Genomic DNA, 21,255 nt, shown 5'->3' on the forward strand with positions numbered 1-21,255 from the left:
CCCTTCCTGCTAAAATGATGGCTGCTTTCTCTTTACTTACATCAGAAGAGCTTTGACCAACCTAGGTAAACTGTCAACTGGGCAAAGCTACACTAAGATCTGACTATACTTTAGGTGCCCGGGAGAAACGGTATCTTTAACTCTCCAGAAGAGGAGGAAAAGGACGGGAGCTCATTATGGAGGAGAGCTACATTTGCTGAGGGCTTTGTCTAGATGTACAATCTTTAAAGTTATCTCATGCCATCACCAGCAGCGTTCTACAATGATGAAAATGAACCTCAAGAGGTGTTGGGAGCAGTGAGACCCCAGATCCTGAATTTCTTGTAATCCCCTGATCTGAGTGCCTACAGCTGCTCTGAGCACAAGACCTTCAGGAGTTCCTGATGGCAGGAGAGTGGTTACTGGTGGGTTTGGCTGGGGCATGGCTATCTCTATATAATCTGCCCCTGAACACAATAAAGGGGGTATTCTTGGGGAATTCAAGGATGACCCGTGTCACTGTCTCTCTGTCTGTGTGTGTCTGTGTATTTTAACCGCTAGCCCCCTTGCCCGAAGCTCGCGGAACTGGGTGCCAGGGCACAGAGCGCAGACACGGGGGCGCAGTGCGTGGTAAAGAGGTATACTATGGGGGCAGCAGGTGAGAAACCTGCAAGCAGGCTGCACGACCCCTTCTGTTACCCACTGAACTTGGTTCCCACAGACCCACTCTGCAACCCAAACCCACTGACCTCATCATCCTCCCCTCAGCCAACCATCCCCTGCAACATCAGTAGCCCCTATAGGCACAAGCACCACCTACATCAGTTAAAAGAACAGTCTCTATAGGCATAAGCACCAACTACACCAGCTAGAAGAACAGATGGATAAAAGTCAGCTTATGAATACATTCAACAATATAAAGGGAAATATGGCGCCCCCAGAACCCAGTGATCCTACAGCAGAAAGACCTGAACATCCCAATGCAGGTGAAGCAGGAGAAACGACCTTAAAAATAACTTTATAAAGATGATAGAGGCCCTTTAAGAGGAAATGAAGAGTCCCTTAAAGAAATTGAGGAAAAGACAAAGAAATATTGGAAGAAATCAATAAATCACTTAAAGAAAGTCAAGGAAAAAAAATTCAAACAAGCGAAGGAAACAGTTCAAAACTTGAAAACTGAAATAGAGGCAATAAGGAAAACACAAACCAAGAAAATTCTGGAAATGGAAAATATGGGTAAATGAACAGTATCTACAGATGCAAGGATCTCCAGAAGAATACAGTATCGGAAGAGAGAATCTCAGGCCTTGAAGATCCAGTAGAGGAAATAGATTCATCAGTCAAAGAAAATGTTAAATCCAAAGAAAGGTCTTAACACAAAGCATCCAGGAATTCTGGGATACTAAGAGAATGCCAAACCTAAGCATAATAGGGATAGAAGAAGGAGAAGTAGTCCATCTCAAAGGAACAGAAAATATATTTAACAAAATTATAGAAGAAACCTTGTTTAACCTAAAGATGGATATATCTATGAAGATACAAGAAACTTACAGAACACCAAATAGACTGGACCAAAAAAAAAAAAAAAAGTCCCCTTGCAACATAATAATCAAAACACCAAACATACAGAATAAAAAAAGAATAGTAAGAACTGCAAAGGGAAAAGGCCAAGTAGCATATAAAGGCAGACCTATCAGAATTACACCAAACTTCTCAATGGATACTCTAAAAGCCAGAGAGTCTTGGACAGACATTTTGCAAACTCTAAGAGATCATGAATGCCAGCCCAGACTACTAGGCCCAGAAAAACTTTCAATTAACATAGATGGAGAAAACAAAATATTCTATGATGAAACCAGATTTAAACAATACCTATCCACAAATTGAGCCCTACAGAAAGTACTAGAAAGAACTTCTAATCCAAGGAAGTTAGCTACATCCATGAAAACACAGGCAATAAATAATCTCACACCAGCAATACCTACAGAAGGGAAATTCCCACACACTACCACCACTATCAACAAAACCAAAAACAACAGGAATTAACAATCTCTAGTCATTAACAATCCTTAATATCAATGGAGTTAATTCACCTATAAAAAGACACAGGCTAAGAGAATGAATATGCAAAAAGGATCCATCATTCTGCTTCATACAAGAAACACACCTCGACTTCAAAGACTTACATTACCTCAGAGTAAAGGTTTGAGTAAAGATTCTCTAATCAAATGGACCTAAGAAGCTGATACAGTTTTCTTAATATCTAAACAAATAGACTTCAAACTAAAACTAATTAAAAGAGATGGAGAAGGACATTTTATATCCATCACAGAAAAATCCATCAATATGAAGTCTCATTTCTGAACATCTATGCCCCAAATACAAGGGCACCCACATTTGTTTAAGAAACATTACTAAAGCTTAAATCATACATCAAACCTACACATGTTAATAGTGGGAGACTTCAACACACCACTCTCACCAATGTACAGGTCTGCTAGATAGAAACTTAACAGAGAAACAAGGGAACTAATAGATGTTATGACTCAAATGGACATAGCCATCTATAGACAATTCCACTGAAGCATAAAAAGTATACCTTCTTAGCACCTCACGGAACTTTCTCTAAAATTGACTATATACTTGATCACAAAGCAAATCTCAACATATATAAAAAATTTGTAATAACACCCTGTATCTTATTGAATCACCGTGGGCTAAATGTAGAATTCAACAACAACACAAACTACAGAAAGCCTACCAACTCATAGAAACTGAACAACTCTCAGCTGAATTACCAAGGAAGAAGTAAAGAAATTAGACTTCTTAGATTTCAATTAAAATGAATGCACAATATACCGAACCTTATTGGACACAATGAAAGCAGTTCTAAGATGAATGTCCATAGAATTAAATGCCTACATAAAGAATTTGGAAAAATCTCACACTAGGGACTTAATGGCACAGCTGAAATCTCTAGAACAAAAAGAAGTAGACTCACCCAGGAGGAGTAGATGGCAGGAAATAATCAAACTGAGAGCTGAAATCAACAGAATAGAAACAAGGAGAACAATACTAAGAATCAATGAAAGAAAAAGTTGGTTCTTTGAGAAAACCAACAAGATAGATAAACCCTTACCTGAACTAACCAAAAGGCAGGGTTAACAAATTAACAAAATCAGAAATTTAAATGGGAACATAACACTGAGAAAATCCAGAGAACCATTAGGTTATACTTAAAAAACCTGTACTCCACAAAATTGGAAAATGTAAAAAAAAAAAAAAAAAAAAAAAAAAAAAAAGAAGCCAACTTTCTGGATAGGTGCCACATAGCAAAGTAAAATCAAGACCAAACAAACAATTTAAATAGATCTATAACCCCTAAGAAAATAGAAGCAGTCATTAAAATCTCCCAACCAATAAGCCCAGGGCCAGAAGGTTTTAGTTTAGAATTCTACCAGAATTTCAAAGAAGAGCTAGTGCCACTACTCCTCAGATTGTTCCATACAATAGAAACAGAAGGAACATTGCTAAATTCTTTTTATGATGTTACAGTTACTTTGATATCCAAACCACAAAAGATGCAGCCAAGAAAGAGAATTACAAATCAATCTCCCTCATGAAGATTGATGTAAAATTACTCAAAATACAGGCAAACTGAAAAAAACAAACACATAAAAAATCATCTACCATGATCAAGAAGGCTTCATCCCAGTGATGCAGGGGTGGTTCAACATATGAAAACCTCTCAATGTCATCTGTCATATAAACAAACTGAAAGAAAATAATATGATCATCTCATTAGATTCTGAAAAAGCCTTTGAAAAAATTCAACACACGTTTATGATAAAGGTCTTGAAGAGATTAGAAATATAAGGAATATACCTAAATATAATAAAAGCAATATAGAGTAAGCTGACAGCCAACATCAAATTAAATGGAGAGAAACTCAAAGTGATTAAAATCAGGAACAAGACAAGGTTGTCCTCTCTCTCCATATCTATTCAATATGGTATTCGAGGTTTTAGCTAGAGAAATAAGGCAACAAAAAGAGATAAAGGGGATACAAATTAGGAAGGAAAAAGTCAAGCTTTTGCTATTTGCAGATGATATGAGAGTATACATAAGTGATAACAACAACTCTACCAGGGAACGCCTACAACTGAAAAAGACCTTCAGTAATGTGGCAGGAGACAAGATTAACTCAAAAAGTTTAGTAGCTGTCATCTATACAAATGATAAATGGGCTGAGAAAGAAATCAGAGAAACTACCCCCTTTATAACAGTCACAAATAACATAAAATATCTTGAGGTAACTCTAAACCAAACAAGTGAAAGATCTGTATGACAAAAACTTTAAGTCTTTGAAGAAAGAAAGTAATTGAAGAAGATATCAAAAAATGAGAAGACCTCCCATGTTCATGAATAGGTAGGCTTAACAGAATTAAAATGGCAATCTTATAAAAAACAATATACAGACTCAATGCAATCCCCATTAATAAATTAATAAATGTCAAAAATGAGGTGTTCATAGGTGTGTGGATTAATCATACTACAAAAACATTTGTTCAACTATCTTCATAGCAGTATTATTTGTAATAGCCAGAACCTGGAAACAACCTAGATGCCCCTCAACCAAAGAATGAATAGAGAAAATGTGGCACATTTACACATTAGAGTACTATTCAGTGGCAAAAAACAATGACAACTTGAATTTTGCATGCAAATGGATAGAATTAGGAAACATTATCCTGAGTGAGGTAGCCCAGAACCAAAAAGATGAATATGGCATGTACTCACTCATAAGTGGATACTAGCTACAAGCAAAGGACATTGAGCCTATAGTTCATGATCCTAGAGAAGCTAACTAAAAGGTGAACTCAAAGAGAAACATATATAGATTGACCTAGAAATTGGAAACAGACAAGATTGCCTGAAAAAATTGGGAGTATGGGAGTGGGGGGAGAAGAAAGGGTAGAAGGGGAACAGGAGGGGAGAAGGGGAGGGTTGAGGAGAATTTGAGGGAATGGGATAGTCGAGATGGAGAAAGGACAGAGATTAGAGCAAGGAAACTGTCAGAATTAGATATTCTTTTCATTGTTATTCTTATCCTCATAGCCACACCTGCACTACTAATGGAGCATCCATTGTTCATTCAAATGTCCGGATGTCTGCAACCAGGGGTAGTGATCCAAGCAAACAGGGTGTTGTGTGTATTCGTGGTGCTTGCTTTTGGAGGGTGCATTCTTTTCACAACTAAGGAAGCCAGAGCTGAAAGTGGTGCAGGCACTCACTCAAGGTCCTTGAAGGTCCGAAAAGTTATGGATTTCACACACTCATGATGCTGGCACCGAAACTGAATGTAGCCTGCATACTTCATCTCTCACTGACTCCCTTTAGCATCATAGTCCTGCTTCTGGGATAGAAGAGGAAATGTAGAAGGTCTTACATTGAATTTCTCTTTGAAACCAGAGGGTTTGGGGGAGACAAATGAGAACAATGATCCATTCATTTCTGTCCTTGTTCATGAAGAAGTATGACACTCTCTCATCTCATGAGCACTGTGAGAGACTCAGTAAGGGTGCTTGTATACCCAAGTTAGCTTTGAGAAGGTTCAGGAAAGTGGGGTATTCTGGATACTCAATATCTGTGTAGAAATGACACTAACCCAATTCTATGGGAGGGGGCTTTGTGTGGGAGGAGATAATACTGATAGGTAATATGATTTCTTTTTAATGCCTCTTAATACTAATATCAATATTCTTCCTTTTCCAAAGAATCTGTCCTCCCTGCTGAGAGCCTTGTAGTTGTCACAGTAGGAGCCACTCAGCATACCTTATAGGTTGCATTGGCCAGGCAGGATGGTCTATTGCCTTAAGATCTCTATTTAAAACCCTAAAACTTTCTGAGTTGGGAACCCACAGTTTCTTATAAGTAAGCCTGGAAAGTTTTGTGGAGTTATAAATTTCAAGGTCCCCTGGGTAATAATCAAAGATAAAGACATGATATTTTCCTGTGATTTAATGTATGTATTGATAAGTTCATGATGCCATAACAAGATGACTCAGACAGGAGTCATAAACAAGAGAAAACTGATTCCTTACAGTTCTGGAGGCTCGTTGTCAGAGTTGCAGCTTAGGGGAGCTGTAGGGAAGGCCTCCTTCTGTTTTGCAGATGGCAGCCTTCTTGCCCTATACTGAATGCTCAGCCTAGGTGGCGAGACTAGACCAACAGCTCTCTAGTACACATTCTTATAAGGAAACTAGTCCATCAAGACAAACCTCCTTTAGTCTAACCAGCTCCTGGAAAACGCAGCTTCAGTTACAATCATATTGGGGGCTTGACTTTCAGCATGAGTTCAAGAGGGGGGGAGCATGCAACATTCAATACGCTCTGGTGTGTTTTCTTAAACTAAATAGTAAAACCCATTTTGGAAATCATATAATAAGTATTTTTATAGTAGATGTCTTCCATTTTTTATCATCTTACAAATTTCTTAATATGTTTTACTTAATAGCAATGAAAGTGACTGTAGCAAAACTTTGACAAATACAAATAGAAACTTAGAGCTGGCCGGGCGGTGGTGGCGCACGCCTTTAATCCCAGCACTCGGGAGGCAGAGGCAGACAGATCTCTGTGAGTTCGAGACCAGCCTGGTCTACAAGATCTAGTTCCAGGACAGGAACCAAAACCACAGAGAAACCCTGTCCCGAAAAAAAAAAAAAAAAAAAAAAAAAAAAAAAAAAAAAAAAGAGAAACTTAGAGCTGGGAGAGGTGTGGCTTTCAAAACTAGGGAGAATGGAGCGAACGATTTATACATTTCTATTCCAAGAACCAGATTCAAACTCCATTAGACCCCTCAGATCTAACACCACAGAAAGTGTGTTCCACATCATTTGAAGGGCCCGCCAGTACCTCATATCTAAACAGGTAAGGTGATTTAATATAAACCCCAATCTTGCCCTTTTGTTGGTTTTTAAAATGCCTTAGATATTCAGCAATCCTGGCTAATACACAGAGTGTGGTAAGTATTAAGCAATGATCAAAGATCCATGAGTACATTATTTATTCTAATTCATGTGTGTCTATCAACCTGGTGATAAACACACACACACACACACACACACACACACACACACACACACAGTAGGCTGTGATGGGTTATGTGTAGACCAGTTGTAAGAGATGAAATAAGGCTCCAATTGCTTTGTAATTTGTAATTGGATCTGTCTGTGAGCAGTGATGGGGCCTGTCTCACATTCCATAGAAGACTGAATTTGAGGGTCAGACTCAAGAGTCCTGCTGAGAAATGTCTCACAAACATCTCTGCGGAACAGAACACTATTTATAAAGTTTTCCAGTTACTGTGGTGTAAACATTCTTCTCTTGGTTGATTTGAAGTGTCCATCTTGATGTCACCTGGTATAAAAAGTTTCTGCAAGTTTAAAAACTGATTTCTATAAACAGGCAGGGGCTGGCTCAACCTATCACTGTTGAAAGGTCAGGATTTGGTGGGTTCCTCCTTCACTTCTGTGTGGAGCCGTGATTACTGCAATCCACTTGAAGCTTGGAGTGGACATTCTAGACCCTGTTTATGTGTGCTACTTGCAGTCTTGGTACCTTGTGCTCTGCTTTCTTCTGTTGATTCAGAGAGCTATAGTCACTGTAAAAACTGTTTGCCCTATCCGTATTTCTGACTGTTATTCCATATATATTTCTGCAAAGTCTCAACATTCTCCTGTGCCATGCACTACTAATGTAAACTATGGCATTTAGTGGGCTCCCAGTTTTCTACAATGCAGGTATAACAGAATTGTCCTAACAACTTTCCTGTCTTTGGAATGTCCTTGGTCCTGCCACTGACAAGCTGTGTGTCATCTGTCTGAAGAATGCTCGCTTGTTTTCATCCTACACTGAAGAAAATAGTAGTTTCTTATATGGCTTCTGTATTGACTAGAGTAAGGTGTGAAGGGTGAAGGTTATTCAGTGTAATACCTGCAGATGAACAGTCCCTCATCATTACTTTTGTTGATTATAAGTACTAGAGAGGTGCTGAATGCCATCCGAATGACTGCATCTTAATGGGAGAGCAGGTTTATGACTGCTGTTCAGATGGCTAATCTCAATCATTGATTTAATTAGATTAGGCAGCCCCTAGCCCAGGGAATTAATGAGGCACATGCTTTGGCATTTCCAGTGAGGATTATCTGAAGGGATATATCTGAATGAGGGTGGCATCATCCTCTGAGCTGGGATGTTAAACCGAATAACAAGTAGAAAGCTAGATAAGTACCAGAATTCATCTCTCTTTGCTTCTCGATCTGCCCAGGGAGAATAAACAGCTTCATGCTCCTGGTACTATGCTTGGCCAGACATGACGGACTGCAAAACAAACACACCGTTCTTCCCTTCAGCTGCATTCTGCTAGGTGTTTCATAACAGCAACGAGAAAATCAACAATGCAGCTATATTTAGTGATGTTTGCAAAGAGGATGAGGAAAGGGACTTGGAGCGATGGTGAAAGGGAGAGAAAGACACACAGAGAGAAAAAGCACATGTGTGAGAGACAGACAGACAGAAATAGAGGGCTGTAGAGAAAGGAGAGAGAACAGAAAGAGGAAGCAAAAAGGGGAGAAGGAGTAAAAGCAGAAAGAGAAAGACAAAGGAAGGGGAATTAGAGAAAGAGAGAAAGGAAAGGGAGCTGAGAGATGCGCTTTGACATTCTTCCTAAGTGATGAGAAACATGATAATTTCTGCCTTTCAGTCCCTGTCCTACTGTACGGCTTGGCAGAGCAACCCTGCCACGAGGATTAGGACCTCTGCTCTAAATAAACTACTGGAAAAATGCTGTTCCTACTTTGCATTCTGGAGTCATTCCTGTGGCTTTTTAGCAATTGCACTGAAAAGCCTCTGCTCTGCAGATTTCATTTAGATTCATCAAGGACACCTTTTATAGATCATTAATAAAAGTAACACAGAGAGCAAGGCCCAGAGTCAATTCTGGCATCTCCTCAGCTATTAAGGATCCCCAGAATAGACCCAGGGTATGTCAGAAGGATCCATCTGGAGTCACTTTTCAATCTATGTAATAGAAGCTATTATCTAAACCTATTTTAATTAATTAACTTTTATGAACAGACATGCATGAGACGGCACTGAATGCTTCATTAGGAATAAAGCTACATTCAGCCCCTGCCCCCATTAGCTATTAAGTTCTTGTTTCTAAAGTCAAGTGTTTTCAATGGAATGCGTTTGCTGTGAGGTTATTTTGACTATGGGTTACTCTCATGTTATTCTTGGGTGTTTACTGAGTTTTTCCAATAATATTAGTTCTATTTTTTTTTTCAGGAATGGGTATGAAGTCTCCTAAGCTATTAATTTATATTTTAGGTATTGATGGCAGATTCTGAGAGTCAGGAGTGATACACGTAGGGCTGAGAGGCAGACAGCATATTGGTTATGACTATGTATGCCTCCAGATTGGCAATTTTGTGCTGCCACTGACCAGCTGTGTGACTCTGAGCCATTATCTGACCTCTGTGTGTGCTATTTCCATCACTTTTCAAGTGGAACTTATTTCTAGGGCATCCAATAGTTGGTAAGAGGCCATTCAGGAGACCAACCTGTCTGTGGCTGACACTGATTCTGACAGTGGCTCTGACCATCCCGACCAGTGTATGCTGTGGACATACAGAGTGTTTCAATATTTTACCTGCCACTCCCGCTGAACTCCGAGGGATTTTTTTTTTATGAAGACACAAGGAGCTAACATACACAAAACCTTTTCCTCAGTGCTCAATATACCCTAAATGTTCAATAAACTCTTGTAACTCTCTTTATTTCAAAAGTATTGGCTAGAAGGCATGATAAAGGAATGACTTCTGTAACTGTGTTAAGGGAAATTTTCTGCCGCCCAACTCAGACCCATCTGCAAGAGTCTATTAGAAGTATTTCTGTGGTGCAGGACCTGTGGCTCAGGAGTTAACAGTCTATACTCTTCTTTTTTTGTGTTTTTCTTCTGACCTTATCTTTATTTTTAAAACAATTGTATTTTATGTACCAATCCCAGTTTTCTCTCCCTCCCAGCCTACCATTCCCCCAACCCATCTACTTCTCAGAGATGGCAAGGCCCCCCTTGAGGAGTCAATAAAGTCTATCATATCACTTGAGGCAGGACCAAGGCCCTCCTCCCTGTATCTAGGTTGAGAAAAGTAGCCCTCCATAGAGAATGGGCTCCAAAGAGCCAGTTCATGCACTAGGGATAAACACTGGTTCCACTGCCAGTGGCCCCACAAACTGCTCAAGTCACACACTGTCACCCCATTCAGGGGGCCTAGTTTGGTCTTACATAGGTTCCCCAGCTTCAGTTCTGAGTCAGTGAGCTCCCACTTGCTTGAATCAGCTGTTTCTCTGCGTTTCCTCATCTTGCTCTTGGCCCCCTTTGCTCATATCGCTCCACCCTCTCTATAACTGAACTCCAGGAGTTTGGCCCAGTGCTTAGCTGTGGTCCTCTGCATCTGCTTCCATCAGTTACTAAATGAAAGTTCTATGATGACAACTAAGGTAGTCATCACGGGGGAAGGGCAGTGTTAGATTCTTAGCTGGGGTATTCACTGTGGATTCCTTGAAATTTCCCTAGTGTCTGGTCTCTCGCTAACCCCATAATGGCTTCCTCTTTCAAGGTATGTTTTTCCTTACTCTCCCTCTCTATTTTTACCCAATTTGACCTTCCTGATCCCTCCTGTTCTCCTCTCAGCCTTCCTTCTCTCCTCCCCACTCCTTTCCCACCCTCTTTCCTTCTCCCACACTACCAGTTTACTAAGGAGATCTTGTCTATTTCCCCTTCCCAGGGTGATCCATGTAGGTCTCTCTTAGGGTTCTCCTTGTTTCCTGTTTTATCTAGGATTCTGGACTGTAGGCTGGTTATCATTTGCTTTATGTCTAATATCCACTTATAAGTGAGTACATACTGTGTTTGTCTTTCTGTGTCTGGGTTACTTCACTCAGGATGGTTTCAAAATATCAAATAATCCAATTAAAAATGAGGTACAGATCTAAATAGAGAATTCTCAACAGAGGAATCTCAAATGGCCTAAAGGCACTTAAGAGACTGTTCAACATCCTTAGCCATCAGGGAAATGCAAATCAAAATTACTCTGAGATATCATCTTATACCTGTCAGAATGGCCAAGATCAAAAACACTAATGAAACCTTATGCTGGAGAGGATATGGAATAGGAGAAATATTCCTTCATTGCTGGTGGGAGTGCAAACTTGTACAGCTACTTTGGAAATCAGTATGGTGGTTTCTCAGAAAATTAGGAATCATCTACCTCAAGACCCAGCAATACCACTCTTGGGCATGTTCCCAAAGGGTGCACACTCAAACCACAAGGACATTTGCTCAACTATGTTCATAGCAGCATTATTCATAATAGCCAGAACCTGGAAACAACCTAAGTGCTCCTCAACCTAAGGATAGATAAAGAAAATGTGGTACATTTATACAATTGAGTACTACTCAGTGGGAAAAAAAAACACAAAAAACCGATGACATCTTAAATTTGCAGGCAAATGGAACTAGAAAGAATGCATACTATTAAAGAAGACTCTAGATCAGTTCCCAGCACCTGTGTTAGAACTGCCTGTAATTCTACTATTGAGCACCCTACTGTCTCTTCTAGATGTTCCAAGTACCTATGCTCAAAGGTGCACATTCCCAAACACAGAGTTTAAAATAAGATGAATGTTAAAAGTTTTTCTGTTATGACAACATGCATGTCACCTGTTTACCTAGTTGGGGTTTTAAAGGAACACTCCTGTTGGAATCCATTGATCTGTATTTTGCATGGCAGGCCATGGGGCTCTAAGTTAAGTAGCAATCTATGGTCACACATCTAGTAAGACGAAGAGAAGGGAACAGATGAGGTCTGCTGTTGCAAATACAGAACTACCCACTTCATGCAACATGTGCCATGCAAATCACTTTCCTTTTAAGGAATGTTCATTGCAGTCACATCTGGAAACAAACTACACCTTTAATGCAGTGGAATTCTGATAAAAAAATCTCAGAATAATATTAATTAAAACACAATTATAATATCAAGATACACATTTAAGTATTGCCTCTTAGTTAATATCTAAGGTCCTAGCTTCTAATATTTTCATATTTTCCTATTATTTACGGCAATTTCCTTATGTCAGGTTCATCTTGCTCCTAACTTGGTAGAAAAGAACCTCTCAACTCTTTCCTTCACATAGAGTCAACTGTTAAGAAAGTGGTTCATATCCACAGATATCTTTTGATGTCTGTTCTGGATTCTGTCATTTTTACACAATACCTGTGACTTCACATTGCCTAAGATATATCCTAATGGTTCTTGTACTAATTGTATTGTTGAGCTTTGAATGCTGGTAACCACAAAGGTCTTCTTTATTGCTTGACACACTCACACATATATACATAAACATATAGGGCATATGTGCATATACACTCTCACATGTAGACACATACATGTATGCATTTGTCTATACACACATACATATGTGACATATGCATCCATACACATCCATACACACTTACAGCTTTTATCATTCTTGATGGTTATGTTGGCTCATTCTTCATGCTTCTGTCTCCAAGGGGGGAATACTTTTTTGTTTTGTTAAAAGACCTGCTATGCAGATACCTCAGTAAAGGCAGATGAAAGATGAAATTGTTTTTTTATTATTTGGAAACCATAGGAATTTATAGTGACATATTTCGTTTACATGTATAAAAAATCTGAGTATCATCTGCTAATAAATATACAGGACCAATTTCCTTTTATACATGGTTTTAGGGACAAAATGAGCCATGCACTGCCTGCGTAGGGTCAACAGAAATTTGGATTGGAGGTGGTGGTATGTGCACCAAATCAGGAAACCCATCTTTTGGAGAATCTTCCAGAGAAAAGGACTATTTCTGAATGATATTCCCCCAAAACAATCCTCATGCATCAGGGATATAGTCTGGGGACACCAAGAACCCAAGAAGGCACTTCTAAGCACATGTGCACACATCTCTCATCACGGCTTTCCCACCTTCTAGAGACACCTTGGAACACAGGGTGGCAGCCACTGCTACCTTAGCTTAAATAGATGGAGAAAACAAATATCAAAATGGTTTGGATAAAGGGTACAAAGTTATAGTTCTATCTTCCTTAGTCTCAAATAAGAGTGCAAAGAGTTAGAGGAATTAGAACTATGGAGCTCTTGCTTTCCTGGCTCTGAATACTGCTACTGCTATTACTGTTATTATTATTATGTGTGTTATATGTGAGTGTGGGCACATTAGTGCCACTGTACATGTTTGGAGGTCTGATTACAGCTTTATACAGAGTTGTGTCTCTCATTCCTCATTCCTTTAGCTACTGAGATGTTTAACCAGTTCTCCCTCAATTGATTTGATTGTCTTGGCTCTTGCCTACTGTGAATGCTTCAGTTTTGTTATATTTTATTTCTTATTTTCATTAACAGGCAAAATTGTATGTACTTACTGTATACAACATTGCTTTTATGTATAGACTGTGAAATGATTAAACCCAGCTAACTGGAATATTTTTTCTTATGTAGTTTTCATTTTTGTTATAAGAAAACTTTTATAAGCATTTTTCAAGAATACAATATGCAACTGACTGCAGTTGCAGTGATGTACAAGGTCTTTTAGGGTTATTTCTAGAATTGAGGATTTCCACCCTTGAACCACAGATTTCCAACTGCTGCTCTCTTCTCTGCTTCTGGGAAATCAGCTTGCTCAGATACCGCATTCGTGAAATCCTACAGCATTTGTACTTTGATTCCTGGATTATTTTATTTATTAGAATGCCTTTCAGACTTATCTATGTTGCTAAAAATGACAGATGGTTCTTTTTCATAGCTGAGTGCGAATATGTGCATGTTTGTGTGTGTATCACATTTATGTGAAGTTCATACACATACATACATATATACATACACACATGTGTTTTCCAGTTGTCGAGACAAGTATTTTGAGGTAGAATAAAGCAAATGCAGCATATGCAAGTGATAGATGGTAAAGAATAATTCCTTCATCATAAAGCTAGTAACTTGGATGCCGTTCTACACACACTGAAGGGTGAATCTTTTCAGCAGCTGTTTCCCAGAGTGAAATGTTTGTCAGTAGGAGTGAGATTCTAGAAGCCTGAGCCAATTACAACAATGGCTTGCCTAAATCCAGCATTCCTGTTCATTTCTCTGTGCCACGGTTTCTTGTTAACTGAAGAATTAATGCTGGACCTCAAGTCTCCTACATTATAATCAAGTAGTTCTTTGGGTATTAATAGGCTCTGAGTCATGCAGTTAAAAAAATATGCAACCAATGTGTGTATTCGTGAGGAAGTAGAAGTGGTACTTAATAAATGAACGAAAGAGAGTGCCCTTGAATCATTTCAACTTATCTAAGTTTTTGCTTCTCATTGTCCAACTCCAAAGTTCCAGAAAGGAACTTAAATAAGCCATCAAAAGGACCAGGGACAAGTTTCTCTACCGAAAGAGAAATGAGTATGACCTGAGCAGGCTCAATTCCTTTGCAATGGCGTCTCTACAGCATGTCTTCTGCTTAAAATCAATATAGAAAGTCTTACGGTATGTGAGCAGTATATTTTATTATTTGGCTGTGAGGTTTATGGAGGTATAAGTCACAGGTATTCAGAACCAATAGAGACTTCAGGGATGCCTGGTCTGACTTCTTCACTTTACAGTCAATAAATCCAAGTGGTCTCTCTATAATCATGCAGAACAAAGGCTTAGAGATAAAGCAGTCACAACTGGATTTTCGGGGTTTGGCACAAGGACGACACAGAAATGTTCAATAAACCTCTGCTTTCAGGGTTATTGGCTGGCTGACAGGATGAGCATCACATATCTGCTTGGTTGCAGAGATCTCTGCTTCCCTGGGTGCCTGTTCCATTGCCTCTCTTCAGACCTATTTAAACATCAAATTGGTACTTGTTTTCAGGCCAAAGCTTCAAGTCTCCAAGTGAACAGTTAATTTGTCGAAGTCTGGCATAAAGTAAACTTTGCATTAGAACCTATTGGTTCATCTTTCCAGTCTTTAAGGGTGGGAACTTTTGCAGTACAGAAGACAGGGAACAAACAAAATTGACATCTGTAGTCTCTCTGTCTACTTGGGCTGGTGGAAACTTCAGTTTCTATCACTAATCTCACAGCAAAATACTATACACTGACGATCCCTCATTCCCTCTTCTCAACATTATGGGCACAAAGACAATTATCACAGGTACTCACTCATATGTGGATTTTAAACATAAAGCAAAGAAAACCAGCCTACAAACCACAAGCTCAGAGAACTTAGACAACAATGAGGACACTAAGAGAGACTTACATAAATCTATTCTACATGGGAAGTAGAAAAAGATAAGATCTTCTGAGTAAATTGGGAGCATGGGGACCTTGGGGTAGGGTTGGAGGGGTGAGGGGAGAGGCAGGAAGGGGAGCAGAAAAAAATGTAGAGCTCAATAAAATTAAAATAAAAAAGTTCCTTAAATTTGATCATGATCACTGTTAACTTTTTGAGTTGATATTCAAAGACAGTTTGAAGGGAAGGTTAGATGGGATTAGAATTAAGTGACAATTGTATAATTTTATTTGTTTGAATAAAGATTGGTTTTATTTTAAATTATGTGTGTTTGGAATCTCCAGCTTTGGGGTTCTTCCAGACTCATTCCTCAGCACACCAAGCAGCAGCTCCCTGGAGCTGCTTTATTTCAGACTCCACCTCCTAGAAAGTCTGCCATCAGAGTCTCCTCCCCAGGAGATGCCTGGGACCACGCCTATGGGCTATTCAAGACTTGGCCTGTAGATCTGCCATGTATGCTCTCCTGTTCTGTCTCCTGCCTTCCTGAGAGTCACAGGAGTGCTTTGCACTGCCCTGTTCATTAAATCTGGGTTTATTAATTCAGTTTGATTTGGCTTATTGTATTGGCGGTGGAGGAACCTAGCAACTGGGAATTTAATACCTAACAATGTGTGTATGTCTGTGCCCACATCTGTGTCCACGTGTGTGCTCATATGTTGGGGGTGGGTGTTGTGCAAGTGTCTGCTAATGCCAAAGAGGTTGTCAGATCCTCTGGAGTTGGAGCGAAGGGTAGTAATGAGCAACCCAACGTGACTGCCATGAGAATGTCCTCTGGACTTTTACAAAACCAGTTTGCTTTCATAGCCACTGAGCCATCTCTCTAGTCCTTCATTCAATTTTCTTACAGTGTGATACAAGACATGGAAGGTAAGGTACTATCATGACAAGCATAGGGTTTCTGCTGATGAAAAAAAAATGAGATTTAGAAGGATTCTAGCTTCTTTACTTTTTACTGACATAGCAATGTGGTAGCTTTCATAAAGTCCTGGATATATATAGGGTTTGTCTGCAGCATTTTTATAGATCTACTTCTACCTCTGAATCAACCAGCCTAGAAATTAGGGCAGTGAACTATGGCAGGGCCAAGAAGCATGGTCAGATAATAGAATGATCTTGGATGTGGCATCAAAAAAAGAGAAGAGGTTATCTAGGATTTCTTGGCTCCTGATCCTCAAACTCCTTTCTTTTATGAAAAAGCAAAAATATAACCCTGCTCAGAAAAGGAAGTAATTGCAGATACGGTATGAAGTCACTCAGACCTAAGACTTCAGCATCTCCCCTGGTTGTCCACCGCCTGTGCCCCAGCATCTTGTCTGGAACACTCTTTAGACTTTGTTGACAGATGTCCTCCACCAGATGCCTGTGCTGTTCCTTGGCATGCCGAGTCCAGCAGAAAGGCCTGCAGCCCACAAACAGAACACAGGCGGCCCTCTTTGTCACTTAACTTTCAAAAGTAATATGCTCTCAACACCAGGAGTTTATCAAAGCACTTGTTTAAAAACAAAAAAATACAAGGAATTCACTGCCTTTCCCCAGGGAAATTATTTTGCCAGCTTTTGGGATACTATGGATTTGTAGTCCCTCTCCTTTGTGAAACTGGAGTTGTCTATGGAATCTCTACTTTAATTCAAGTGGGACTTCCCAGAGAGAAGTTTCAAGCTTTGGAGTTACATTTTGCCAAACTCTGCTTATACTGACTTTGCTTGGTCTACTCTATTTTCACCCCAAAGCCCTAACTCCTGAAATGCGGTGTTTTTTTTTTTTTTTTTTTCAGGCTTCTGTACTACATTTCATGGGAGCATTTGGGTGTCATTCAAACACAAACACACACATGTACACACACACTTACATATACACCACACACACACACACACCTCTCTCCTCTCTCTTTCTTTCCGATGTTGTGCAAGAATGTAATATTTACAGGCTCTGTAACCATTTTAGAATCTTGGTGGAAATTCTGGCAGTCATGAGCTTTTGTCCCAAAGCCACACAGTTTAATTCTAGAATCCCCAAACTCCTTTCCTTAGTTAGAACTCTGGACAAGAGTATTGACAAAAGCTAAAAGTACTTGCAGCACACACAAGAAGCCAATGCTAGTTGACTTGAAGATACCTTTGTTACCAAGGCCCTATGGGCTCTGGCTTGTACCCTTCAATAGAACATCATCATCACTCATTTTCCTTCAGGTCTCAGTGGTTGCAGCGTATCTTGATTTGCATACACACCTATCTGCTTTTCGGAGTTCCGTGCTCTGTCTCCAGAATCTTACTGATGTCTATGCAGAATATATTTCAAGCAACATCTTATATATCTCCTCCACCATGGGCATCTCCATGATAGCAGCTGAATTAACAGGTCTTCCTTTTAACCTTCCCAAACCCTGGGTTTTATTCAGAGATTGTACTGCAGTGAAATTGTGTATGCATTGCCCATCTCTCCTGCTCTGCTCTCTGAAGAGGATTTGCTTATCTTTTCAACAGTATCCCCACAAGAACATTTATGACTTGCATGACTGCCTGAAAGTGAAATGTTACCATTAAACAGGGGGACCAGTAGATCTTCTGTGCAAGAATCAACAGATATGCAGGTCTTGTGAAATAGGGCAAGCTTAAAACCACACTCCAAAATTTCCAGCAAAGGATAAATGTGGCCATATGTCTCCTCACACACACCGAGGCTTCGAGCACCGCAGAGGAGATAACAAGTTACCTGATGGTTTTGATCATGCCGAGACCCATTTCAACGCAGCAATGGGCGTGGTCCTGGCGGGGCTCAGGCAGTCCAGACACGCAGTAGTAGCAGTCCCCCAGGATTTTAATACGAAGACAATGATGCTCCTAAAGAAACAAAGAGGTAGGAAAAGGATTGTGTCATCAGGAGGACCAGTTCTTCAGAATGCTTAAGAAAAGACGCAAGGGATGTCAAGTGTCTGCACTTCAGAGTCGGGAACCCTCACCTTTAGAACATCCTCCTACTGTTCTTATAGTTTGGATCTGAATTGTTTTTGCAAAGGCCTGGGTAGTAAATTCTTAGGCCACAACTTGTTGCTTTGTGAGGTGGTGAAAACTTGAAGAGGTACAGTCTAGGGGATGATCGTCTAGTCCTCGGGTGGGTGTACTGTTGATGTCGGACTATACTACCATGAACTCCCTCTGCTTCCCAGCTACTGTGTAGCTAGTGGTTTGCTCTGCCACTGCAGACCAAAGCAGTAAGAACAAATAATCATTGTTTGGAACTCAAAAATGAGGCAAAATAAATATTTTCCTTGTGAATTCATCAATCACCTCAGGTATTGTGTTACAGTTAGGGAACACTGACTGACCCTGCTTCTTTGGATGAGTGGTTGGAGGTGAGTAACCTCTTACAGACCTTCTAGAGCTGCGTCCTAGGGACTTATGATTTCATGGGTAAGGGAGTTTCCTTTGAAAACCGGGTCTCAGGGCTAAAGAGATGAGGTGTGAACAGAAAGGGCCTCACTGAGATGGAAGCTCAGTAGAACCTCGAAATACCAAGAGGAAAAGTACTGTGCTGTCTTCCTAATATAAACATTTTGATAACAATTGAATTCCAGTTAAACACCATCAGGTAGAATAAGAACTTGAACTGCCTCTGATGCTTATCTGGCTGGGTCAGATTTCTAGAACCTTTCCAACCTCCTAAGTAGGCACAGAGAGATCCTGCAGGATTCAGTGTCATGCACACTCCCTGCTCACGGGTGATTTTAGGAGCCTGGAGTTCCTGTCTATTGGCTGTTCAGTGTAATTACTTTTTTATTAGAGAGCTATTGATGGAGTCAGATCAGGAAGAGGAGATAAAGGTCTTCAGTTTCTTCTAGAATCTCTAGCATATCATGTCTACCATGAACTTAGAGATTACCTTGCCCATTGGTAAGGTAATCTCTGGCGTCTAGGCTTGTAAGTCCACAGGATCATTATTTACAAAACACCAAAGGACTTGGGAGATTGTCAGAGGGCACTTTTTTTTTTTTCAAAATTTGTCAAGGAATTATAAAAAAAAATCTGTCAACAACGACTAAAAACAATAATGGAAATTCTATCAACTGGCAGCCTTATTAGAATACAAAACTTTCAAAAATTTGCCCAATAACTAAAAAAGATAAGTCCATTAATAAACACCCAAACAACAATGGAAATATGATCAGCCAGACTTGAAGTTGAATATCTGTAATCTTAACACTTAGGAGATAGAAGCAGGAGAATCAGGATTTCAAGGTCAACCTTGCATGCATACTGAATTTGAAGCTAGCATGGGGTAATCTGGACCACTTCTCAAAAAGCCAAAAGAACAAAAGGAGGAGGAGGAAGAGAAGGAGGAGGAAAAGGAGAAAGAGGGAGAAGAGGAGGAGAGAATATTATCTACTACTTCCTTTACCTTAAAAAAGCAAAGATTTTTAATACCTTAAAACTAGAAATACAAAAGACTTAATTCTAAAGAAAATACCTAAATAAATTCACCATGATAAAAGTCACAATATTGTTCCTATCATTGTTGCCACTTTTCCCCATCTCATGCCCATAAGCCAAAATTTCACAGTTTGAATATCTAGATTCTACACATGAGAGAAAAAACACATTATTTGTTTTTGAGAGTCTGCCTTGTTTTGCTTAACATAATTATCTCCAGTTCAATCCATTTTTCTCCAAATGTCATGGGTTCATTATTATTTACAACAGAATAAACTTCCTCTGTGTGTTTATACCTCATCCTCCCCCCCCCGCCCGCTCTCTCTTGCTCCTCACTTCTTCTGTCCCTCCCTCCTCTCTGCATGTTTATTTATAGGACATGAATTTAACAAGTTAACAAGAAGATAAGGGGAGGGAGAGGCCCATTACTTTAGTCTGAGATGGGTGTGTGTGTGAGTAAGTGTGTGTGTGTGTATGTGTGTATTCCCCATTTTTGCCTGTGAAAGAGACTGAGTGCCGTTGTTTTAATACCTGACTTTGATTTGCAGAACACTGAGGCTGGAAGGAAGAAGCTGTTGATTTCAGGTCGAACAATCACTTCTGGGAGGGCATGGTGTGTGTAGCTCAGACTGGTGAGAATCTGACGCTACCAACCTGAGGTATAGAGGTGGCCTCCTTATTGGCTATGGTGAGGGATGAAGGAAAGAGATTGGGAAGGAAATGCTTTGATCTAAGAGTCTGTATTATCTTCATTACTATCAGATTTGCTCGCCTCATCACCTTGTTATAACATCCTTAAAACACTGATGAGTGAGTTTTACTTCTCTATAGATGACAAGGACAAACGAAGCCACCTTGTTCTTAACGCATAAGAGAGGATGTATGGCCATCTCTTAGCAGTGCCAATGACAGCTGGTGCCTGGGAGTAGCCTTCTCCGCGTCCAACCTGCTGCTTCTTATCTTTCACTTTGAGCCTCACACATGGAGGACAAGTAGAAGTCACCTCTGCATTACAGGCAGGAAGAGCATAGCATGAAACATATAAAAACTCCCCAGATCACAGATGAACTGGCTCCATCTTCACCACAACAGGTGTGCTACTCAGCGTCTCCCAGACACTGATATTACTGTGCACACTGAAGTGACAATGTTTTGGAAAATCTAAGCGAGGAAAGAATGGAATACTCAGCACAAAGAATACACCACATGCCAAAGGCGTGTGACGTTCACCTTGCTCATCTCACATCATCGTCACAGCTGCCTTCTGAGCTGTGACTCAGTCAGATGATCTTCAAGCTTAGGAGGCAAAGCCCACACCACTATTGAGAGACAGACAGGGAATTTCAGTCTATGCCTTTCTGACCCTGGAACTCAATGAATGTTCTCCATTAAACGCCAAGAATTATAGGACAG

General features: G+C 39.9%; 1 protein-coding gene across 3 annotated transcripts in view; it reads right to left on the reverse strand.

Annotated features, from left to right (window-relative positions):
- The window catches only part of Adcy8 (adenylate cyclase 8), a 208,537-nt gene that overhangs the window by 98,792 nt on the left and 88,490 nt on the right, over positions 1 to 21,255 (reverse strand). For all 3 annotated transcript variants that reach the window (XM_057791703.1, XM_057791702.1, XM_057791701.1), the window contains exon 5: positions 18,128 to 18,255. In XM_057791703.1, the coding sequence (XP_057647686.1) occupies positions 18,128 to 18,255 (128 nt within the window). The remainder of the gene's footprint in view (positions 1 to 18,127; positions 18,256 to 21,255) is intronic.

This window comes from Chionomys nivalis, chromosome 17, assembly GCF_950005125.1.
Source record: "Chionomys nivalis chromosome 17, mChiNiv1.1, whole genome shotgun sequence".
Lineage (NCBI taxonomy): Eukaryota > Metazoa > Chordata > Mammalia > Rodentia > Cricetidae > Chionomys > Chionomys nivalis.